The 22,753-nt window shown below is 42.5% G+C and overlaps 6 protein-coding genes across 11 annotated transcripts in view; 3 read left to right on the top strand and 3 right to left on the bottom strand.

Moving 5' to 3' along the window:
• Nucleotides 1-120: 120 nt before the first annotated feature.
• Nucleotides 121-1,853, top strand: LOC106927115 (protein NATD1-like). Of its 3 annotated transcripts, none has more exons than XM_088007807.1 (3): nt 121-334; nt 1,345-1,484; nt 1,554-1,853. In XM_088007807.1, exons 1-3 carry the CDS (start codon nt 184-186, stop codon nt 1,668-1,670), a joined length of 408 nt encoding a protein of 135 aa, XP_087863933.1. In that variant the 5' UTR covers nt 121-183; the 3' UTR covers nt 1,671-1,853. The 3 variants fall into 3 exon arrangements, with proteins under 3 accessions (XP_087863933.1, XP_014857941.2, XP_087863934.1); XM_015002455.2 differs by having other exon boundaries at nt 127-334; nt 1,366-1,484; XM_088007808.1 differs by having other exon boundaries at nt 134-371; nt 1,366-1,484.
• A 1,207-nt stretch (nt 1,854-3,060) lies between these two features.
• map2k4a (mitogen-activated protein kinase kinase 4a) lies at nt 3,061-12,496 on the bottom strand. 4 transcript variants are annotated; one of them, XR_015763952.1, is made up of 14 exons: nt 11,767-12,486; nt 10,356-10,391; nt 9,697-9,729; nt 7,650-7,752; nt 7,409-7,583; nt 6,592-6,711; nt 6,399-6,518; nt 6,276-6,327; nt 6,078-6,205; nt 5,017-5,094; nt 3,780-3,928; nt 3,653-3,698; nt 3,415-3,580; nt 3,061-3,292 (listed from the first exon to the last, which is right to left on the bottom strand). XR_015763952.1 is itself a non-coding variant. In XM_015002450.2 (13 exons), exons 1-13 carry the CDS (start codon nt 11,915-11,917, stop codon nt 3,467-3,469), a joined length of 1,305 nt encoding a protein of 434 aa, XP_014857936.2. In that variant the 5' UTR covers nt 11,918-12,484; the 3' UTR covers nt 3,061-3,466. The 4 variants fall into 4 exon arrangements, 3 of the variants coding, with proteins under 3 accessions (XP_014857936.2, XP_087863930.1, XP_014857937.2); XM_015002450.2 differs by having other exon boundaries at nt 3,061-3,580; nt 11,767-12,484; XM_088007804.1 differs by lacking the exon at nt 5,017-5,094 and having other exon boundaries at nt 3,061-3,580; nt 11,767-12,496.
• Nucleotides 12,497-13,207: 711 nt separating this feature from the next.
• Nucleotides 13,208-15,263, top strand: tmem220 (transmembrane protein 220). The gene is made up of 6 exons (XM_015002468.2): nt 13,208-13,574; nt 13,654-13,683; nt 13,751-13,811; nt 14,002-14,125; nt 14,667-14,726; nt 14,798-15,263. Exons 1-6 carry the CDS (start codon nt 13,476-13,478, stop codon nt 14,928-14,930), a joined length of 507 nt encoding a protein of 168 aa, XP_014857954.2. The 5' UTR covers nt 13,208-13,475; the 3' UTR covers nt 14,931-15,263.
• Nucleotides 15,264-15,373: 110 nt separating this feature from the next.
• Nucleotides 15,374-18,622, top strand: sco1 (synthesis of cytochrome C oxidase 1). The gene is made up of 7 exons (XM_015002465.2): nt 15,374-15,671; nt 15,938-16,048; nt 16,455-16,545; nt 16,665-16,862; nt 16,941-17,033; nt 17,473-17,588; nt 17,660-18,622. The coding sequence occupies exons 1-7, from the start codon at nt 15,525-15,527 to the stop codon at nt 17,792-17,794; spliced, it is 891 nt and encodes a 296-aa protein (XP_014857951.1). The 5' UTR covers nt 15,374-15,524; the 3' UTR covers nt 17,795-18,622.
• Nucleotides 18,623-19,038: 416 nt separating this feature from the next.
• The window catches only part of LOC106927116 (myosin-4-like), a 27,269-nt gene continuing 23,554 nt past the window's right edge, over nt 19,039-22,753 (bottom strand). The window contains exons 33-39 of the mRNA XM_088007809.1: nt 22,165-22,368; nt 21,272-21,397; nt 21,030-21,200; nt 19,840-19,944; nt 19,675-19,770; nt 19,464-19,595; nt 19,039-19,377 (exon numbers count right to left, since the gene is read on the bottom strand). Of these exons, the coding sequence (XP_087863935.1) occupies nt 19,357-19,377; nt 19,464-19,595; nt 19,675-19,770; nt 19,840-19,944; nt 21,030-21,200; nt 21,272-21,397; nt 22,165-22,368 (855 nt within the window). The 3' untranslated portion in view covers nt 19,039-19,356. The remainder of the gene's footprint in view (nt 19,378-19,463; nt 19,596-19,674; nt 19,771-19,839; nt 19,945-21,029; nt 21,201-21,271; nt 21,398-22,164; nt 22,369-22,753) is intronic.
• Nucleotides 22,508-22,753, bottom strand: part of LOC148158170 (uncharacterized) — a gene marked incomplete at its 5' end in the record, with an annotated part of 1,702 nt that continues 1,456 nt past the window's right edge. Inside the window, one exon of the mRNA XM_088007953.1 lies at nt 22,508-22,753. This exon is cut by the window's right edge and continues 1,208 nt beyond it. Coding sequence (XP_087864079.1) covers nt 22,508-22,753 — 246 coding nt within the window.

Raw genomic sequence — 22,753 nt, 5'->3', positions numbered from 1 at the left:
ATTCAGTGTGATTTTATATATTACAAATATAAATATCTGTCATGGTTTGTAAATATAAAATATTTTGCAGGTCAAAAGTACATCACGATGATTTCTGCGTGTTTTACGCCCTCTGGCGGACAAACTGCAGAACGGCTGCTTTTAACCACACTGCGCATGTGCCGTGTGTTTGTACCGAATTAAATGGCCTTAAAAATAACTTCTAGACTCTTTGGACTGACTCACCGGGTCGTTTCCTGCCATACGGCCTCCTCCAGCTGCAGCGGACGGTTTAAGGTCCAACATGACCGACAGAACCGACGCTTCACGGTCACTACGGGCAGCAGCGGTGACGGTAAACTCTCAGCCGGAGGGAAGGCTCTGCAGCCGGGGTAGATCCACCAGGAGAGCCCCTGGTCCACTTCTGGCCACACGAAACATATGGATTAAATAATCTCCACTAGAAACATTCACATTTTTACTCCCGCCGCTAAATTTGATCAGAGTTGTTTTCATATAGAATTCAGCCGAATTACGTTTAGATTTTTGTAATTTTAAGCTACCATCTGTTTTAACAACTTTTGTCCAAGCAAAGTCTGTATGACATGCATGTTAAGCTAACCGGGTCAACCCGAATAATGGTTCGGCTAATATATGAGAGGCATATAACACACATTTCAATGTATTTTGTGGACAAAGGGAGCACAGCTGGTAGATTATTATTTTGGATCCAATTTAAATGAGCATCAAAAGGTTAAACCTTCATAGAACAGATTTAGTCCTTCTGTACGCTGCAAAAACACATTTCAACTAGACCAAGTGTTCCTAGTTGTAAGTGCAAATATCTTAACTTTTCAGCAAGAAATACATTTTAAAGCTCGTCTTAAAACCCATCTATTTTACCTGGCTTTCAACTCCAACGGGATCTAGTTTTAAATTGTATGTTTGTTTTTAAACTGTAAGAGTTTTTATTTTTTAATTATGTCATGTTTTAATGTACAACATTTTTGGTTGTTTTAAAGTGCTTTATAAATAAAGTTGGTATGTTATGAGGTTGGTTAAGTGAGTAATTTCATAATATTGATGAAAAAGAACTGATTCACTGGCAGATTATTTCACTAATTACACATTTTCTACATTTTAAAGTGGAACTAGTACTTTTAAAATCTATATAAAGCAATTGGCTGACATAAGACCAGCTCCTATTTCTTGTCCTTTTTCTAGTGCACTGAGGTATTAGCACTATAACCCAAAATCACCCAGTAAGGTTTTGTTTTTGCAGTGTCAGGTCTGTTTGTTTTGTTTAATGAAATCATCATTTATGCGTTTTTATTGACAGTATTGCTGCACAGTGACCCAGTGCAGTGTGTGTTTGTGTTGTCCCAGGGGACAGTGAATGCGCCGTGCTGTACTACAGGTTCACCGGGCAGAAGGAGGTGGACCTGATGTCCACATTCGTTCCTGAAACATTTCGAGGCCAAGGCATTGCTGCTGCCCTGTCCCAGGTAAACTCTGCAGCCTGGCTCCTGTCAGGGAGCTTTTCAGTGCGACTCCTCTGATTTCCTGTCTTGCAGGCAGCCATGGACTTCCTGGCCGAGGAGCAGCTGAAGGCTCGAGTCTCCTGCTGGTACATAAAGAAATACATTGATGAGCAGCCGGAGCAGCAGTTTAAAGACTTCATCATCTCCTGACTGCAGCTGATTATTGCAACAGTCACTTCATAATCTGCACTTCAAGTGAATCAAATCTTCAGGACCAGTAATGTGTTGAAGCTTATTTAGAAAATCTCTGCAATTCTTTTCTAATTTATTCAAATATGTGTACAATTTATTCTTGTTTGTAAGATTTTAATTAATTAAAAACATAAAATCAAAGCACATTTTTATTATTAGAGGCAGAAATGATTTGCTGAAAACCAACAGGAAGTGCAGCTGTTGGCTGCAGCCAACTAATAAGTTCTGTTAAGATTTTACATAAACCAGCTCAGTGTAGAGCATAATTAAAAACTTACTTTTTTCAACCAGAACTTGAATAATGTGACAAAAATAGATGTAGCTCCTTTATTCTGATGCCCCTAAATAAAACCCAGTCATGAAATGAGTAAAAAGGGAGAAAGAGCCAAACCCTCTGTGAAACATGGCGGTGGATGCATCATGCTGTGGGATGTTTTCTAATAAAGTAACGCAGCTCAACAAGAATTCACTCCACACTTTTAAGATTGGTTTAAAAAAAAGTTAAGCCATGCATTTTCTTTCCACTTTACAAATCTGCTGTTTTCAAAATGACAGGATGTGAAAAAGTTAAACGGCATCAGAGCGAAAATGTGGCGCGTTTTCCTGCATCCTGTTAACGGATGTTCATCTCCATCTGGTTCCCGTTTGTGAATCAGCTGCTGGTCATGTGACAGGAGCCGATTCATTACAAAATGAGCAAATCTTAGTCTACTTTCTGCCCTACAATAACACAATTGTTGAGTTTCCATTAAATAAGAAATTAAATTTAAATCACGTCTCACGATGAGTTGTTCAAACCGGCGGATGTAAACAGAGATATTAGTAATTCATCTGTCAGCCAATCAGAGGAGAGTCTCATCCAGGTGCTGAGCGACATCCCCGTGGCGTTTAAATATTACGCAGAAACCCGATGGATTCAACATGATGGAACGAAGCTAAACTTTATTTACTGTGCTGCTGTGAGGTCTGGAGGAGCAAAAGGAAACTCCTCCTGCTACTTCCTGTCGCCTTCTTTGTCGTTTTCACCAGTAGAAACATCCAGCTGCTGGTCACATGACTCTGATGCTCAGTGTTTCCATTAGTTTTTCAAAATGCATCCATTTCAATATGGCTGAAAATTCACTTCATAAAGCAAAAGGTTCATTGAAAAACTTTTTTTTTTAAGTAGCGTTTTTCCATTTGGTGAATTTATTTTAGTAATCTTGTTGCGTAATGTGGTTAAAGGAAACGGTGAGGTCGTTTCTGCAGGGTTTTCACCCAAATATTTAATATCAGCTCAGATTTTCTATTCAGATATGAAACTTGAGCATTTCCAGAGGAGCTCCATGAAAGAAGACAGAAGTCGTCGTCGTTTCCTTTCTGCTGTCTTTATTCATTCATCAGCACGGCGCCTGAACGCGTCGCGGCCTGAACGCGTCGCGGCGTTCAGGCCGCGACGCGTTCAGGCGTCACACAGGTGGGGCAGGGAGCAGGTAACGGCCAGGATGATTCCAGTCCACATCATTTTGGTTCCATAAATACAATTTCCACATAAATTTTTCCTGGAAGTCACTGATGCCAACAGCTGACTGATCCAGCTCCTAATGTGTGTGTGAGAGAGAGAGAACAATAGAGAAACAGAAGTGCGGGAATATATACAGACTGAACCGTAATGGTGCTTTTTTTCTCTTAACACTGCAATAAGGGGACCAAGCAATTTTACACAAAGATTTGTTGCTGCGTTTGTTCCTGCCGGATCGTTTCCTGTCCGGCTTTCACTCCATGTATGTGGGGGAGCTGGGAGACGCCGGCATCTGGTCCAGGATCCTGCAGACGTATCCGGCCACGTCCACAGAGCGCTCCTCGTACATCTGAATGAACGGGTCTCTCTGCAGGGGAAGGAAAATAAAGAAATGAAAACAAACTAACTGTGGCTCTAGTTTAAATAAACCTGAACCCACCAGCAGCTCTCTGTACTTTGGCCTCTTGGATTCATCCTTCGTAAGGCTGGAAATGACAAAGAAAAGCGCCAGTTCCCATCTGTGTCCAGCAGAGGGCAGAAGCGTTGCTGTGTTTCAGTTTTCTCACCACACGTTGACAAAGGAGATGAACTTCGGGGAGAAGCGCCTCTCGTCCGAGTTGCTGAGCTGCGGCGGATCTCCTCTGACCACCTGAGTCAGCTGGTCGAACACGCTGTTCCACTTCGGGTAGGGGAACCGACCTGTGGCCAGCTCATACTGAGACAGAGAGACGGAGAGACGGGGAGACGGAGACAGAGAGACGGAGAGACGGAGACAGAGAGAGAGAGAGACAGAGAGACGGAGACAGAGACAGAGAGAGAGAGACAGAGAGAGAGAGAGGGAGACAGAGAGACGGAGAGACAGAGACAGAGAGAGACAGAGAGACGGAGACAGAGACAGAGACAGAGAGAGAGAGACAGAGAGAGAGAGAGGGAGACAGAGAGACGGAGAGACAGAGACAGAGAGACGGAGACAGAGACAGAGAGAGAGAGACGGAGACAGAGAGACGGAGAGACGGAGACGGAGAGACGGAGACAGAGAGACGGAGACAGAGAGACGGAGACGGAGAGACGGAGACGGAGAGACGGAGACGGAGAGACGGAGACGGAGACAGAGAGACGGAGACGGAGAGAGAGAGGGAGACAGAGACACAGAGACAGAGAGACGGAGACAGAGAGAGAGACGGAGACAGAGAGACGGAGACAGAGAGAGAGACGGAGACAGAGAGACAGAGACAGAGAGACAGAGACAGAGACAGAGAGACAGAGACAGAGACAGAGAGACAGCATCTTTATATTTAATAAAGTTTCACTGCGTCAGCCGCAGGTAAAACAAAGTTTAATCTGATTTTGGTTTAAAATCTCCTGGACCTTCAGACATCCAGCATAAAGTCATTATAATGTAGGGAGTCGTTCCACTTCCAACATCCAGTTCTGGGAACTGATGCCATTTATGGGAGTTTAATTATGGGATTGATGGGTAAATGAATGTTTTCCTGATTGTTTCATGTCGTTGCGTCTATAAAACATCAGATCAGTTTGTTGCCATAACGCCTCAGGAAGCTGAAACTGTAACTGATCAGATTCCAGGATAATCTGATTATTTCCCCCAGCAGAGAATCTGCCATCAGCTGCAGACGATCCTGAGCGTGGCGGTGATGTCCGACAGAACCGGACCCGCTCCGGATCAGACCCCCCGGACCCGCTCCGGATCCGACCCCCTCCGGATCCGACCACCCGGACCACCCCTCCGGATCCACCTGTCCGCGTTTCCCAGCAGCTCTCTGGGATGCAGGATAAACTCACCAGTGTGATTCCCAGACTCCAGACATCGGATCGGACGTCGTAGCCCTGCCTGGAGGCGCTGGGGTCGATCCGCTCCGGCTGGAGGAACGTCAAACACAAAGTCAATCTTGGGAAAGTCCAGGTTTCACATTATTCTGGACTTTGGGAAGCAGACGATACGATTTAAGAGCATGAAGGTTTTCATCTGCAGCCCGCAGGATGCCTCCTCCTCTCAGACACATGCAGCTCTGCCTCATTCTGCAGAGCAGCTGCAGCTGAGAAAGTAAGCGCAGGAAGCGCCTCACTGGCCTAGTTAAAGGCCTGAAATAGCTGCTGAGGTCAGCCAGCAGAACCGCTGAAAGAGTCGAACATCTGATCACTGATGATATCAGATCCGTTTTATTTATGATTTCTGGATCTGGTTCTGTGTCGACCAGCTCCAGACGGATTGAAGCAGCTCTAAACTCTAAACTTTCCCTGAACTCGTCTGAAACAGAAACTGGATCCATTCATCTTCTGAAGTATCAAACCGGTCAGAGACGCTTTCCTCCGATTGTTCAGACCGAAAATTAATGATTTTGTGGCAATTTTTTTAAAAAGCTGCAAAGTTAAAATTTAGCTTTGATTTTACAAAAAGTTAAAATTGCTGCAAAAAAACAAGATTTTAACATATTTAATATCTAAAATGATAAGATTTTCAAATACCTTCTTAAAATATCACCTCCAATACAAACAAATTCATGTCCTGAGGAGGTCAAAGGTCAGAAGGACTCTGTATGTGAACGTCTCAAAATGGAAAATTTTACCATTTAGACTTTAGAGAGACGCTGAGAAACAGGAAGTTAAATTAGGAGGCGAATGAAGGGAATTGGCTGAAATTCAGCCGAGCGGCAGCGATTGGTCAGATTTGTGGAAAATTTGCAAGTCCAATCATCCAATAAAACATCTACAAATGACTGAATTTGGGGAAAAATCTGCTTGATAAGTTGCAACAAAAGACAATAACTGCCAACCTCAGAATGAAAGTTATAAAACACTGATGTTATTTAACGTCTGAAGCCAGCGGAGCTCTGGTTACTGACCGCCATGTACGGCCTGCAGCCGGCGTCTCTGGTCTTGGCGATGGAGTCCACCAGCTGGCCGCTGATGCCGAAGTCGCAGAGCTTTATGTTCCCGTTTCTGTCCAGCAGGATGTTGGACGGCTTGATGTCTGAGCGGAGAGACGGACGGTGAGCAGCGAAGAGCCAACGGCTGAAACCGGAGCAGCCGGGAGCGCTTACCTCGGTGGATTATCTTCAAGTTTTCTTTTAAGTGGTTTAGTGCCTTCACAGTCTGCAGACCAAAACCAGAAGTTACCGGATGAAATTTAATGAAAGCAAACATGAAAACACAGAAAAACTTACAGCTAAAGTGATTTTTCCTAATATCTCTTCTGGAATCACGTCGTCTAACGAGCCGTAAACAAACTTGTAGAACTTGTCTAACGAGGTAGCCATGAGCTCCATGCAGATCCAGCAATCCCCCTGAAACGAGCACAGGACATCGGATCATCCGCAGGGAAAACGAGAAGCATTTCTGTCCCTGGATGTTTCTGACCTCTCTGAACAGAGCGCCGTAGAACTGGACGATGTACGGACAGTCGCTGCTTCTCATCACCACGTCCAGGTCCATCAGCAGCTGCTTCTGCTCCTTCTCATCCACCGTCGACCGAATCCTCTGAGGAAAAACCACAAGTTTTCATCCTCTGAGGAAAAACCACAAGTTTTCATCCTCTGAGGAAAAACCACAAGTTTTCATCCTCTGAGGAAAAACCACAAGTTTTCATCCTCTGAGGAAAAACCACAAGTTTTCATCCTGCCATCTTTGTGGATACAGGATGACGACTTCAAGCTTTGAATTGATATAAATCAGTTCAAAACATTAAAAATCTTTATTGCAGAAGGTTTTTAATCTGATGACAGAATTATTATTACTGCAGATTAAACATGAAACTTAAATATAATCGATTGTAAAGAGGAAAAGATGTTTTTGTTTTGTTAAAGATTTTTGGAGCTTTATGGATATTTTACAGGAGATGAATTCGGTTCAAACTGCAGATAAATTCACTGTACAGATATAGTTTGGAAAGATTATAAATGTGATATAAGAAGCTGTAATAAGCAAAGTGATAAAATTATTATAATTTAATTTGCCACCAGTGACAGACCTGGTAAAAATTAAACATGTAATTTAAGAAGCTCCGTCTTATTCCTACTCCTTCTGGAACCTAATATGGAAACGTCTTTATGATTATTATTGATATTTTTGGTTTTCTTTTTAATTATTTTATTTTTTGCTGTGGCGTTTTACCTGTTTGAAATAAATAAACGTCCAGTTTCATTGTTCCTGAGCTCCTGCAGCGGGGTCAGCTCACCTTCACGGCCATGATCATGTTGCTGGGTTTGTGCACCATCTTGTTGACGGAGCCGTACGCCCCCCGGCCGATTTCGCCCAGATCCTTCAGATCCTCGGCGGTGAAGTCCCAGTGCTGCTCCGGGGAAATCTTCAGCTTCCCCGAAGACTCGATGCTGTGAGTCCTCAGCCTCTCTCTGGTGAAACAAGTCACTGAGCATCCAACGCGGCCGGGTTTAACACACCAAGGGCGGCTCACTCACATGTGTGGGTTCTGGAACGGAGGTCCGGCCGTGTTTAAGGAGAATCTGGTGGAGGGTTTGATGGACGGGTTGGCGAAGTTCAGCTTCAGCGCTTTGCGTTTACCTGAGCGGCAGGAGAAAGTTTTACAAACGTAACAAACTCAAAGAGCAGCGCAAAACCAAAACCAGTCGTCCAAAAGGAAAAGTAGAAATGTTAAATATGCAAAAACCACAAAATGAGACAACAGAAGGATTAAAAGACGAGTACAGGAACATTTACTAAAACATATGGATGATTTCCAGAGAGACGGGGCGTAGGAAGCAAAAGGCTACAGATCAGAAAAATCAGCTAAAGATGGAGCCGTTTAAAACATTTTAACGTCGATAAAGACTAAACTGTTATGAGAATCAATACACTAAATATTTATTTAATTAAACTGGAAACTCTGAAAATAGTTTCTTGCTCCATTAGGATTCCTTAAATATACATAAAATAATCATAAATCAGGAATATGAACTGATCCAACTAGCTGAAAATGTTTTTCATTCTTGAAGTGTTCATTCATTCATTCATTTGTTCATTCATTCACTGTGCAAACGAAAACGATTTAAACATGTTTAAATAAAGGAGTTTCAAATCAGCCGCTAGCTAACTGCTCCGCTAGCCACCATCACCGCTAGCTAACTGCTCCGCTAGCCACCATCACCGCTAGCTAACTGCTCCGCTAGCCACCAGCACCGCTAGCCTCCAGCACTCCTAGCTAACTGTTCAACTAGCCACCAGCACTCCTAGCTAACTGTTCAACTAGCCACCAGCACTCCTAGCTAACTGTTCAACTAGCCACCAGCACTCCTAGCTAACTGTTCAACTAGCCACCAGCACTCCTAGCTAACTGTTCAACTAGCCACCAGCACTGCTAGCTAACTGTTCAACTAGCCACCAGCACTGCTAGCTAACTGCTCCGCCACCATCACTGCTAGCTAACTGCTCCGCTAGCCACCATCACTGCTAGCTAACTGCTCCGCTAGCCACCAGCACTGCTAGCTAACATGTTAATGGTAGTAGCAAAGCTTATGTAGGCTAAAGCTAATAGTTTCATAATATTAAAAGTGTTAGCGTGCTAATGTGCAGTCGACTGTAGGTTTAAAAACTAAAATTACATTTTTTAAAAAATCATAATATTAATTACTTGTAGATCTTGTTTGATGATCTGAAACTTTAAAAGTCTCCAAAATAAATAAAAAAAAGACGTGAATCCTTTTTCACAGCACTAAACCGTATTTACTTAGCATGTAGCACCTAAACAAGAATCAGTGAATGAGTGAACATTTCAGAACCAGCATCTGCTGCAGGACTGCTCTGCTTTCTAATCTTCTGATTTTTAATAAGGATATTTAGAAATGGGCTGTTTTCCATCACTTCATCTACACCCCGACTCTTTGTAACAAAAACACAGCACAGCATGCTGAACTCCACCCTGAATGCAAACAAAGTGGAAAGGTAAACAAGAAAGAGCTAAACATAAAAACATTATGATGGAAACATGCAAGATTAGCTGCTTTGATTTCACCTTGAATCGAATGTTTGCACCACCCAAACACCACAGGAATGTGTGCAGGAATAGGCCAAACGGCTCGAAACGACAACTTCAGTGAGGATAGCTGGAGTGGACCCACACCCCAAGCACCAGAAACAAAACAGGACAAGCAAACACTTGTGTTGCTTGTTAGTTGCACACTGGAAACCACAGAGTTAGAGTTTGAAAGAGTGGAGCTGGCGGAGGCCTCCATCAGCGAGGAGCAGCCAGAGATCTGCTGGGAGCCACACCTGAATGCTGGCTCAGGCCATTCAGAGCAGAGCTGCCGTTTCTCTGCATGCTGCAGCTATCTGCTAAAGTCAGTAAAGTCTGTGGAGCCCAGCGGCTGGTGGCGCGGGCCTACGAGGACCAGCGGGGTGATTAGGCTGGGATTAGTGGAGAACAGCAGGACAGACTCCCTCCATACCAAAGAGTCAGGCGGAAAGAAAGACGAGTGCTGTTGGTGCTGAAGCAAAAGAGGTTTGGCTTACTTGGGTGAGCTCCAGACAGGTTTATCTGAAACCCTGGAGGTGAAAAGAAAGCTTTTATTCTTTTTAACAATCCCCAGGAGACTGCTTTGTCAGTTAGACATCCGAGTCTGTTGCTTAAATTTGCCTCTTTGGTTTTACGGCTCAGGTTTAAAACATATTTTCTGCGTTGCTCTGCAGCGTTTTTAGAGCTTCTGGAGGATCTTTTTGCAGACAGAATGCATTTGATGAAAGGAAATGCATTAGCATGCACCTGCAAGTCTGCTGCAGACAGTGGACCGCGATGAAATGGAGGTAAATGAGAGGAAGACATGAGCAGCAGGTAAAACAAAACAAAAAGGATCAAAAGAGAAGGAAGAAGCTTTTCAGGTGGAAAAATGTGTTTTATTTTCTCCGGACAGCTCACCATCGGTCAGCATCACATCAGGAGTTAGGAAGCAAAAATGAAGTAGCATCAAGAAACGAAACAGTCAGAGGAAAATAAACCAAGAGTCGACACATCAGGACTGACTGACATCATTCAGAGAATTAAGCTACATAAATCACAGCTAATGAAGATTTTATTAATGCTTAGCTGCAGTCATCAAAAAGCACATTCTAAAAAATAGAGAAAGTTTTTATCATCATTTTGAAGCAGGTGAGTGGCAGCAGTGTGTGTGTACCTGTTTCGCTCTGACATCTCCAGCAGGTGTTGGACTCTGAAAGTTAAAACGGACAGAAAACAGAACCGTGGCAGAGTTAGCAGAATCCGATTTAATCTGGACTCAAACAAAAAGCGGCTCCAGTTTCAAATCCACTGGGAAATATTAAAAACTCAACTTTACTGGGTTGGAAAATAAAATTCAGATGAAATTATAATGCTGAACTTCAGATTCATTCAGGCTCAGTGGAGTAAATCTGTTTGATTACAAACAGATTAAACCGGATTTTATACGACTGAGGCAGCTGAACTGGCTGGGACTCATTCATAATTAAGAATATTTATTTAAAATGGAGAAACATGAATAAAGTGAATGGAGCATAATCAGGTGGTTTTATAAATGAACACGTTTCAGTTCAGTTTATCAAAGTGAAGTCAGTAACAGACGAATCGAATCCAATTCAATCCATTTACTTCCATTAGAATAAAATTCAGTTCAAGAAAGGAAAATCCAGCTAAACTGAACAAAACAGATTTAAATGAAAGTAAAATCATTAAAATAATCCGGTTCCAATTCAATCCAGCAATAAATTGAATCTGATGTAAAGTTCAATCTACTTAAAAACTGGATTCAATTCAACACAATTTAGATAAAATACATGCAGTTCAGTTCAAATCAGTTCACTCCAGTCCATCTGGGATCACATCAGGTTCCAAAAACATTCATTTGATTCAATTCAACTTAAAGTCAATCAGGTATGAACATAAAGGCTTTAACATAGATTCCCATTTGCAGTGCAAATAAATTTGACTTTAATTTTAAACAAACTAATCCTCCACTGTCTTATAGTCAAAGTCCAGGTACATACAGCTTAATTCACCTAAATTTATTATAAATTACTACAATCCACACTAATCCAGAAAAGATTTGATTCTACACAGATTAAATCCACTTTAATTCCAATTCCGTTCACACACAATCCCAGTTAGCTTCCAGTTTAACTCACTCAGGTTGGATGCAGTTCAGAACTAAACTCAGTTATTTTCATTTTTGTACTTGGTCCAATTCAACCCTGTTCCGCAGAGTCAAATCAAACTGATCTGTAGGCGGTGATGAAAACAAAGAGATTATTCTGATCTCATTCAGCCAAATCCAATGAATATTAATTGAGAGAAACGGTAAATAAAAAATGGGATTTTGTAAGAGTCTAAAACCAAGCGCCTGAACCAAGCCTATCCTGAACAACTGAGAGCCACTCAGTAAAACCCAGATGATCTGAAGCTTTGCTCCCATCTCAGTCAGTTATGCAATTAAAAAGCTGCTAACTCATTGTGAAAATGTGACATATCCGTCAGTGTAGGGAGTAGCCTCCCCGGGTTAGCCGTGCTAGCGTTAACCTTCACGGCAGCGGAGCGGGAGCCTCCCCGCTTACCCTGCATGCTGCTCATCGTTGCGGTGTGCTGGGACTGGGACTGCTGCGGCTGCTGGTAGTGGTGCGTGACGGATCCCGCGTTGCTGCTGCTGCTGCTCGTCGTTGAACTGTTTGAACCAGGAGTCGCCATTGTTGTGTGTTTGAATTCCATCAGCAGCGCCAGGGGCTGCAATGCAGAGAGACTCGGACAGCAACTTCACTCCCTTTTCCTCCCTGCTGCTGTGAAAATTACAGCAGCACTGACGGCGGCTGAGCCCCGCGAAACGAAGCAGACGACGAATGAAAAAGAGAATAAGTCCGTGAAATGACTAAATACGCGTTAAGGCTCGGGGGGCTGCGTGAGAGGCAGGCTGTCTAGTGACAAAAACAAACACCCAGCTAAGCTAAGCTAGCTGGACGGGCTAACAATCAGCTGACATTTCAACACCCACAAACCGCAGCAAGGCAGCAGCTGTTAGCCGAGGAGGGACCGGATGTTTTGTAGCAGCTCTTTCAAAATAAAACACAATACCAGGCCCACCTGGTAGACCACCTGCATCCTGCATTTTTTAGTCCTCTCCATGGTTTAACACACCTGGATTCAATGATGGCTCGTTAGAAGGCCTAAGAAGAAAACTGACATGCTGGAAAGGTCATCGCTACCACCAGGGAGAGAACTAAAACCTGCAGGATGCAGGACTGGAGTTGGTGACCCGGCCCAAGTGCATCATGACCAGGGTCTATGCACCACGTGACCAGGGCACCCAAGATGCAGTAAAGCTACTTCATTTTTACTCAAGTAAAATTAAAAGGTATTTGGCAATAAAGGTACCTTAGTACTGAGTAACTGATTATCTTATTTAACATTTTAAAATAATGTAATCAAAAACATAAACTTGTAAGGAAATGTATTTTAGATCCTAAAATAATAATTTATTTCACGTGAAACTCCAAAACCAGTCATGTATAACAAAATTAGTACTGAAAACGGTTTATCCAGCTTCCAACTTCAAAGAATCTTTTACATTTATTTCTAAACTATTTGTTTGTTTTCGTATATATATTTTTCTGATATTTTTTTTATTTATCTGTTCCTTTATTTTGCTAGCAGTTCATTACTTGTTTCCAATAACATGTTATGTTTCCATGTAAACTTTAATTGCTTTATTTCCTTTACCATAGCAATATTTTTGCTGTATTTTATTGAATTAACATCACGTTTCATTTTCTCAGTGGGAAATAGTTTCAGACTTGCTTGACAAACAGGCTTTGATGTGATTTGACAATAAAGAACATTTAAAAAGTATATTACTACATGTTATCAGTTATTTTATCCTTTTTTTTAACTTTCGGTTACCAATTTTGTGACTTTTTAATTGCGATTGGATTTTATTTTCACAGCAAAAGACATGATGACGTATTTCCGCAACGTCTTTAAAAGAGGAGAATGAGGTTTATTTAGTCAAACATCCCTCGGTTGGAGGAATTTGTGTCAAATACCTAGATCATTATCATTTTAATATTTTTTTCTATTAATCTAACAAAAAAAGTCACTCGTTAAATCGTTTGTACAACTATAAGGCGTTCTCCACCCCGCATCTTTCAGCTGAAGAAGTGAATATCGAACGTACCCTCGTCAGTGCAGCGACGGTGCGTGCGTCTGCTGACTAGCGTCTGTACGTCCCGGAGGCCCGGGCGGGGAGGAGGAGAAAAGACGATTCAAAACAACGATGGGAGAAGTTTGTGAGAAAATCTCATGGCTTTCTGTAGTTTGGCGATTAAGTAACATTTTAATGTCTGTGTTCTTTACTCTGGCTTCCTATGTGCAGGTTAGCGCTTGATAAATGAGTGTTTACTCTGGTTTAACTCTTTTAATGGTAACAGTGCCATGTGTTGATCTTGTTTCAGATCAATGATCCAGACGCAGGTTTATGGGTGGTAGGTTTAGCGGCTTTGCAGTTTTTCCCCCGGGTTGCTGGTTGTACTTGACGTGTTTCTGTTCCAGGTGGGTTATGCAGTTCCTGCTGTCCTCTGTGTTTTTATTGGCTTCAGACCTCATGTCACAGGTAGGCAGGAGAGTCTCACAGATTGCACAGAAACTACATCCTCTTTCCTGTTTTGCACTTTTGAGGAGAAGTCATTGGACTCTGCACCGTTACAGATCATGTATTAGTTCTAACAGCGCCATCTCGTGGGAGACATGGTAACATCACAGCTGGCTTTTCTATTCGTTTTGTGTGTGGTTTTGAACTCCAGAAACTTTGCCCTGGAGGCGCGTTGCTGATCTCCACCTGATGATCTCCAGCGCAGCTATCTTCATGTTAGGATGGAAACTTTACGCGGAGCGAGTGACGCAGATCTTCCAGCAGGAGGAGGGCAGGTGTGCTGAGGCTCCAGTCAAAAGGAAAATAAAGACGTGCCTCTAAATCAGGGGTCACCAACTCCAGTCCTCCAGGGCCACCATCCTGCAACTTTTAGATTCACCTCTGCTCCAAAATGTCTGAATTCCCTCACCAGCATTCATTCCTCTCTGCAATAGGCTGGAAAGAAGCAGTTTATTTGATCCAGGTGTGTTTGAGCAGAGACGCATCTAAACGTTACAGGATGGTGGCCCTGGAGGACTGGAGTTGGTGACCCCTGCTGTAGAGTATAAAGGTTAAAAAAAATAATAATAAAAAAGCTGTGACATAATCCAAAGTAAGTTTGGTTTAAGAGCACGAAATCTGTTCAGAGTCCTGTGTCCCAGCATAGAAATGGAAAGTTAAGTTGAAGGAAAAAGTCTGGTAGTAATAAGCATAACAACTTATCATATAGTTGGTAAAAATATAAATATCTGCTAAGGCTTTTGGCCAATTAAAGACAGAAATAATGGAATAAAGTCTATTAATAATGTCCTTTTGCTTTCCAAATTCCCTCTATAGAGAATTTTCCGGTCTTACGTTGACGGCTGTTTGGCTTCTTTTGTGTCGTCGCTCTGGAAGGTAATTTGCTCTTCAACACAAGTTTAATTTGAGTTTCTGATGGATTTAGACTCTGCTGTCTTTTTCCTCAGAGCTCCGGTCGGGAAGCTGCGCGTCTCCACAGCTGTGGCCATCACAGTTTTCCCCATTGTGGCTTGGCTTTACTACCACATCAATAAGGAGCTGCGGTCAGACTGGCCGTCTCACTGTAAAACTGCCATTTAAAGCAGCTCCACCTGCTATAACATCCTTTTCTTTGTTTAATGGAGATAACCTTTGCCAAAGAAGTACTGATTTTTGTAGATCAGTATATACATTAGAGCGGTCAAATGTTTCATTTATTTGTGACACACAAAAATTATGTTTATCTCAAGGTAACTTTTGTCGGATGTTTTTTTTCCAAAAGGTGTAAATAACAAACCTGTATACATCTATTTTTTCCCATCTGCACTATTTTCTTTTTACTCTGGGTGGCAGCAAAGAGCTCCCAGGCTTAAAAGTGAAGACTAAAGAATATTAAATTAATCAGTCAATAAAAAAAATATTCTTTTTGTCGAATTATGTGTTTTATTTAAGTAGCCATTTATATCCGCATTTACGCCCCTCTCCATGTGGTGGCGGTCGTGCGCCGAAACCTCGTCCGTTAAACAAGGAGAAGAAGACGTGTCTGGAACGCCTTATCCCAGATCAGTTTGCTCAGATCTTAAAGTTCTAACCTTGACCTCGCACTGACCCCAGAACAGCCATTCTTAATCAGGTGTTTCTCCATGTAACTTCCGGGTGTTTAACAACAGCGGTTCCGTAAAGGTTAAAGCCAACATGAGCGCTCTGTTTCAGAACCTGGGCTGCTGGCTGGTTCAGAGTAAAGCCCTCCAGAACCGAGCCGTCAGACTCGCTCACAGTTTAATTGGAAGGGAAGCCGGGCGGAAACACTCGCTGTCAGCGCGGACAGAGCTCTGCTACCTGGTAGGTCAAAGCTTGGAGCTTCCACCGAACTCCATAGAAGAAAACAGGCAAATTAGCGCCGATTTCCATTTTACATACATTTAAATCAAAATGTAGACATTATTGTAAGTGCAACTTTATCTGTGTACTCCTCCTGAAAATTCGGTGGTGTCATTTTGTACGTTAACCTATAATTGTGTTTGTAAAAATTGCTTTCCACGAAAAACTGGATGTGGTGATTTATAAAAGCTTCTAACGGTTTGCCATATTTCACCTGTTTCTTTCAGGTGAACGCCAGCAGGTGGCGCACCTTCAGAGGAACACAATGGCTGAAGCTTCACAGCTCAAGACCGTTTTCCTCAATGCCGTCTTCAGGCGACAAGTCCAAGAAGTCAGGGGTAAATCTTTTAATGTGGAACAGTCCAACTAAAAAATAAAAACAAACTTTGTTTCCATCTTTGTGCTATATGTAAGCAGCAAGTCGGTTCTAAGTGGTTTACATGAAAAAAAATAAAAAGTCATAAAATGACAAAACAGTCACCAATTGAAGACAATTACAAAAATCCAAATTTTAGGGTAACAAAAAGCAAGCCCGCAGCATGATGCTTCCACCACCATGTCTTTCAGTGGGTGTGTTATTGTTTTTTTTGATAAATATTTGGAAATATGACCTGAAATCTCAGGTTTTCCTGTGGAGTTTTGGGAGATTTTAGCGTTGTCTTGGTGATTTTTATTCCTATGATGTGAAGCTTATTCATCAGTGAGCTGATGTCTTGGTTCATGTTTTCCATCTGAACATTTCAGCCTGTGACGTGGAAATCCTTAGCGGTGACGTTTGCTATCGGAGGAGCTCTGCTGGGAGGGATGAAATATTTCAAGAAGGAAAAAGAGGAGTGTGAGTAGCTCCATGCAGAAAGTGGTACTAAAAACTTTGATTCCCTGATTTTCTCCTGCCAATTCAGAAGGAAATGGTTTGGATTATGTTGGTAAAAGTCTTGTGGTTTTGCCTGTCAGTGATTGAGAAGGAGCGGAACAAGTCTCTGGGCCGGCCGGCGCTGGGCGGCCCGTTCTCCCTCATCGATCACAACAACAAACCGTCCAGGAGCGAGGACTTCCTGGGCCGGTGGATCCTGATTTACTTCGGCTTCACGCACTGCCCAGACATCTGCCCCGACGAGATCGAGAAGATGATCGAGGTGGTGGATGAGATAGGTGATCGCTTGAGTCTTTAAACAGAACTACAGGCTGAGGTTTGCGGCGTTGATAGACTTCCTGTTTGTGTTCCTGCAGACAGAATCAAGTCTCTTCCAAACCTGACGCCCATCCTGATCACCATAGATCCAGACAGAGACACTGCAGAGGCCATGGCTGCGTATGTGAAAGGTGCCAGAGCACAAATCGTCCGTAGTCATCAGTGATTCATGATCAGATTCTGTTTGTTTTTTTCTGTCTGCCTTTTCAGTCCTTAGCTGCAGGTTCAGGATTTCTAATCACTTTTTATGTTGACACAAAATCCACAGTATTTCCTAGTAAATACTGTGGATTAGCTCTAGATTAGTCAGAAGATAATCTAGAGATCTCATGACTTGAAGCAATCTGTGATCCTGATTGTCATTATGTCACCAGATTGTACCCAGGTAACAGAATGATTTTATAATAATATTTAACTGTAGTCTGGCCTAGAGTCGACCTGAATTAAATCCAAGTAAAACATGCAGGTGAAACAAGAACATTACCAGGAAAAAAAATCTAGATTTTCCAAAAATTCAATCCTCAAAAATTAAGTGAATGATGTTAATTTAGCATTTCCTGGCTGCTGCAGAGTTTTCCCCGAAGCTGATTGGGCTGACGGGGTCGGTGGCTCAGGTGGAGCAGGTGTCCAGGGCGTACCGCGTCTACTACAGCCAGGGGCCGAAGGACGAGGACAACGACTACATCGTGAGTCCGCCGCGCCGCGCTCCGACGCCAGCGTTCAGGCCGAGCGTCTCACTGGCTGCTGTCGCCCGCAGGTGGACCACACCATCATCATGTACCTGGTGGGACCCGACGGAGAGTTCGTCGATTACTTTGGGCAGAACAAGCGCAGCGCGGAGATCAGCGGCGCCATCGCAGCTCACATGAGGAAGTACCAGAAACAGAAGTGATGAGGGGGCGGGGCTTAAGGCCCAGCACGAACTGACAGACCTCAGGCGTCTCACTGCTGCTGTCTTATATCTTTACTTTGTCTTTTTACTCATTTGCTGTTTTTATATCAGGATTTCTAGTCAGCCAATTAAATGATGTCATTCAGTTCAGGTTTCCTGTTTGTGTCATGGGGGGTGAAGACTCAAAACACTAGCAGTACTTCCTGTTTACGGATGGATGATCAGATTTGGCTCCACCTACAGGTTGGGAAACAGATTACAGTCAAAACTGAAGGAAGCTTTGAGAATCCATTGTGTTTAAGTTTACAGTAAGTGCTTTAAAGCTTATTTATGTCAAATCTCGAGTCTTTTTCAGTGATTCTAAAAAAACTTCTTAAAATTATAAATTAATGATGTGATTTTTGAAATTAGGCCTCCAGTTCAGGCTGCAGGGCTCATTTATCCAACGTTTCCATCAGTCAGGACTGGATCGTTTGGGTTCCTGTGGCGATTTCAGCAAAATTAGAAAAAATATGCACATTTCCAGCTGAGTGAGTTTTTATTGGACTGAGAAATTCTGACTTTGCTTGGTTGACTTTTCAGTTTGATCCTGGTTTTGGTTTTTACAGAATTAGTTTCCAAGGTTTTGTGGATTTTGGCTCAGAATGTCACATTTTAGTTACGGGTCCCTGAACAGGTGGGAATCACCATGGCAACCAGACAGCTGCTTTTCAAAAATATTTACAGAAACATTCATGTTATCAGTTTTTGCCTTTTTAATTTGTTTTTTTATTATTGCTTCATTTTTTGTCTAAATCTGATGTACAATAAACTTACCTAAAAAACTTGTCTGATGGGTTAAAATGTAAATTTATGATGCATTTATGAACATAAACAGATTAAAAAATTATTTTAGAGCTATAAAACTGTAAACCTTAGTTTTTTTATAAATAGACTAAAACATCTGGAAAATCAGTCATAAAAAGTAATAAACCGTATCGATCTACAATCTACCTCCAAATCCTGGCCTCCTGTTGGACTAAATACTTTTATTACTGCAAAAATGTATGAGTTAATTTTAATGTATTAACACAAAAGTTTTCTATGGACTTTTACAGATATCTCTGCAGGACAAATGCAACTTGTTAAACAACTTAATCTTTTCCATCAAAGCTTTTTCTGTGGCCTAATACAGAATCCATCCATTTTCTGTACACCCTGGTCCCTAATGGGGTCGGGAGCCTAATATAGAATGAAAAAGAATATTTAATTTGTACATGTTTATTACATTTAAAGCAACATACAACAGCTATAACACACAGTCACTTCCTGCAGGTCGCTGCTCCGCTTCTTATTTAAGTCAGGATATGTAAAAACCGCGGCGCTGTCGCCCTCTGGTGGTAGAAAACCTCTGCAGCAGCGTGAAGAAAATAATCCACTTATTCTAAAGTCTGAAGTATTAAAATTTCATCATGAGATGAAATGTTGCACAAAGTGACTTTAATTTAAAGCGAAGCAGCTTTGGTTAAGAGTATGTTGCTAACTAACTCAGGTTTTGCTGTCGTCGTGGCAACCAGTGATGACTACTCGCCGCTGTCTTTTGGCTGAAATATTAGCAAAAAACCTCCAGTAAGTGAATTTTGCACATGTTCATAAGTTTTAATATCTGCTGCACGTCTGAGCGCCTCACCTTGGCCAAGTCGCGACTCTTTGCTTTCATTTTATTGACCTGAGACTCGGCGATGTCTGCCCGCTCTCCAGCCTCCTCCAGCTCATGCTGAACCTTCCTCAGTTTGCTCAGATGGCTGCTGGCTTGCTCTTCCTGTAAAACAAAGTAAATCAAATAAATGTGACCTGCCGAGCGGCCGCCACCTGGCAGATGATGGAGGGAGGCGACTCACCGCCTCCTCAGCCTGCCGCTTGTAGGCTTTGACCTTCAGCTGCAGTTTGTCCACCAGCTCCTGCAGCCTCGTCACGTTCTTCCTGTCCTCCTCAGACTGGGTTTTATTACACAGGAAGTTACGGATGGTCACAGCTGTAAAATAAAAACTACAGGTTCTTCTCACCTGGTATGTGAGCTCCTTGATCCTGCGCTCCAGCTTGCGAAGCGCCTTGATGGAATCGGATCCGTGTCGCTGCTCTGCTTCCAGCTGGTTCTCCAGCTCCCTCACCTGGAGGACGAGACCAGCAGCCAGCAGCTACTTTTACTCTAGTAACTGTAGGAGTATTTCCACCACGCTGAACATTTTACTTTTGAGTAAAATGTCTGGATTCTCTGCCTGCTGTAACTTCACTGAATTTAAAACTAGATACATCGAAAGTAACTGATTTGGAAAAATGTTTCTGATTTTAATGTTTTGTAATCATATTATCTCCATTATTTAGTTTTATCTATAAAATACCAAAATGTCCACATAACTTCCTGTTTTGTTCTGTCTATAATCTTTATACCAAATACTTTCTATTATGTGATTTATTGGACGGCTGCTTTTTACTTTTACTTTTAAAGTAGAGCTGCTCCTCCTTTTGGGACAGATTCTGGCACCTCCTCTGGGCCTCACGTCTGAAATCTCAGCTCAATTATCAGACATTTCCCATATTTTATCAGACATTTCTCATATTTTATCAGACATTTCCCATATTTTATCAGACATTTCCCATATTTTATCAGACATTTCTCATATTTTATCAGACATTTCCCATATTTTATAAGACATTTCCCATATTTTATCAGACATTTCCCATATTTTATAAGACATTTCTCATATTTTATCAGACATTTCTCATATTTTATAAGACATTTCTCATATTTTATAAGACATTTCCCATATTTTATCAGACATTTCCCATATTTTATCAGACATTTCCCATATTTTATCAGACATTTCTCATATTTTATCAGACATTTCTCATATTTTATAAGACATTTCTCATATTTTATAAGACATTTCTCATATTTTATAAGACATTTCCCATATTTTATCAGACATTTCCCATATTTTATCAGACATTTCCCATATTTTATCAGACATTTCTCATATTTTATCAGACATTTCTCATATTTTATAAGACATTTCTCATATTTTATAAGACATTTCTCATATTTTATCAGACATTTCCCATATTTTATCAGACATTTCTCATATTTTATCAGACATTTCCCATATTTTATAAGACATTTCTCATATTTTATAAGACATTTCCCATATTTTATCAGACATTTCCCATATTTTATCAGACATTTCCCATATTTTACCCTTGCTTCCAGCTTCTGGAGTTGCTTCTTCCCTCCTTTCATGGCCAGGCTCTCGGCCTCATCGAGGCGCTGCTGCAGGTCCTTCACTGTGGCCTCCAGGTTCTTCTTCATCCTCTCCAGGTGGCTGCTGGTGTCCTGCTCTTTCTTCAGCTCCTCCGCCATCATGGCCGCCTGAAAAACGAAGTGAAACAGCAAAATGGCGGCTGGTGCCAACAGGACGAACCAAACGGCAGCCAGCTTACGTCGGTGATGGCCTTCTTGGCTCTCTCTTCGGCGTTCCTGGCGGCCTGGACGCCGTCGTCCATCTCGGCCTGAATCGTGGACAGGTCGGCCTCCAGCTTCTTCCGGCCGTTCAGCAGGCTGGTGTTCTGCAGGGTCGCATAAACGCCTCAGATCAGACGCAGAAATCTAACCAGTTTCAACTCCTAAATGCACAAGAAGCAGTAGGGAAGCGTTTTTAAATCATGACGCGATGGAAAAACGATGAACAAACGGGATGATCAGCTGTTCACCAGCGCACTGCAAAAACAAAATCTCACCAAATATTTTTAGTCTATTTTCTAGTGTAAATATCTTCTCAGCATGATATAGGAACCTGTTTTATGTAAATCATTTCTTAATATTGATGAAATAGGTTTAAAAATTTGCCACTGCACCTAGTCATTTTTCATCAGTATTACAGGATTACTGACTTAAAGGGGCAGTAACGTGTTTTCTATACGTCAAATATGACTTAAATTATTTTGAAGTTGTGTGTCTTCTGTCTCTTTAAAAACTCCTGCTCTTTCTGAAGCTCCGCCTCCAGGTGCAACATGGCTCCTTTATTAACCCTTTAACAACGTTTTTACCAAACAGAAGCAGCTCAGCAGTCACACCAGCTGTTTGCTAATTGCTGCTGGCTAGTCTGAAGGAGCTGCGTAGGGGAGGAGCTGCATCCTGGAGGCGGGGCTAGGGCCACACAGACGTTTTGCACAGCTGAATGGTTGCCATGGAGATTAAAGCATTTCTCAAACATGAAAGGATCAAAGTAAAACTCCAGGTTTGTTTCTGATGAGTCAGTAATGTGATGGAAAGTTTAAAAAGTGGGTTTTAGGTGACGCTGCCCCTTTAACTCCAGGTCTGAGGTGCCGTGAACCTGGGCGTGCAGCAGCTGGACTCTCTCGCTGGCGTCCAGCAGCTCCTGCTCGGCCAGCCTGCGGCTCCGCTCCGTCTGCTCCAGGGCCGAGCGGACCTCGTCCAGCTCGGCCTGCAGCAGCTGGTTCCTGCGCTCAGACACGGCCAGCTGCTCCTTCAGGTCCTCGGAGTTCCTCAGGGAGTCGTCAAGGTGCATCTGCAGCTCCTGGACACACAGCATCAAAACAAGCAGCTCCGACCGGATCAGGGATCCAGAAGGTTCTACATGGGATCATTTACATTTAATGTGGATGGAGGGAAGCAGAGAGGAACTCTGGTTCTGACCCGTTTCTTCACCTTGATGTTTATTGGGCCATGGATGGATGAACAGATGGCTGGATGAACAGGTGGCTGGATGAACAGATGGACGGATGAACAGATGGTCGGATGAACAGATGGCTGGATGAACAGATGGATGGATGAACAGGTGGCTGGATGAACAGATGGACGGATGAACAGATGGACGGATGAACAGATGGCTGGATGAACAGATGGATGGATGAACAGATGGCTGGATGAACAGATGGATGGATGAACAGATGGCTGGATGA

This window comes from Poecilia mexicana, unplaced genomic scaffold (assembly GCF_051168715.1).
Source record: "Poecilia mexicana isolate PSO_F unplaced genomic scaffold, ASM5116871v1 scaffold_8, whole genome shotgun sequence".
NCBI lineage: Eukaryota > Metazoa > Chordata > Actinopteri > Cyprinodontiformes > Poeciliidae > Poecilia > Poecilia mexicana.
This window is presented reverse-complemented; position numbering and strand designations above follow the sequence as displayed.

Excerpts from the sequence above, each read along its gene's own strand:
- LOC106927115 (XM_088007807.1), top strand. The coding sequence starts at position 184 with ATGGCCTTAAAAATAACTTCTAGACTCTTTGGACTGACTCACCGGGTC. Across the intron at positions 335-1,344 it reads TACGGGCAGCAGCGGTGACG|TGTGTGTTTGTGTTGTCCCA; the intron begins GTAAACTCTCAG and ends GACCCAGTGCAG. Across the intron at positions 1,485-1,553 it reads TTGCTGCTGCCCTGTCCCAG|GCAGCCATGGACTTCCTGGC; the intron begins GTAAACTCTGCA and ends CCTGTCTTGCAG.
- map2k4a (XM_015002450.2), bottom strand. The coding sequence starts at position 11,917 with ATGGAATTCAAACACACAACAATGGCGACTCCTGGTTCAAACAGTTCA. Across the intron at positions 10,392-11,766 it reads AACGATGAGCAGCATGCAGG|AGTCCAACACCTGCTGGAGA; the intron begins GTAAGCGGGGAG and ends TTTAACTTTCAG. Across the intron at positions 3,699-3,779 it reads ATCTCCTTTGTCAACGTGTG|CCTTACGAAGGATGAATCCA; the intron begins GTGAGAAAACTG and ends TGTCATTTCCAG.
- tmem220 (XM_015002468.2), top strand. The coding sequence starts at position 13,476 with ATGGGAGAAGTTTGTGAGAAAATCTCATGGCTTTCTGTAGTTTGGCGA. Across the intron at positions 13,575-13,653 it reads CTCTGGCTTCCTATGTGCAG|ATCAATGATCCAGACGCAGG; the intron begins GTTAGCGCTTGA and ends ATCTTGTTTCAG. Across the intron at positions 14,727-14,797 it reads TTGTGTCGTCGCTCTGGAAG|AGCTCCGGTCGGGAAGCTGC; the intron begins GTAATTTGCTCT and ends CTTTTTCCTCAG.
- sco1 (XM_015002465.2), top strand. The coding sequence starts at position 15,525 with ATGAGCGCTCTGTTTCAGAACCTGGGCTGCTGGCTGGTTCAGAGTAAA. Across the intron at positions 16,546-16,664 it reads CAAGAAGGAAAAAGAGGAGT|TGATTGAGAAGGAGCGGAAC; the intron begins GTGAGTAGCTCC and ends TTTGCCTGTCAG. Across the intron at positions 16,863-16,940 it reads CGAGGTGGTGGATGAGATAG|ACAGAATCAAGTCTCTTCCA; the intron begins GTGATCGCTTGA and ends GTGTTCCTGCAG.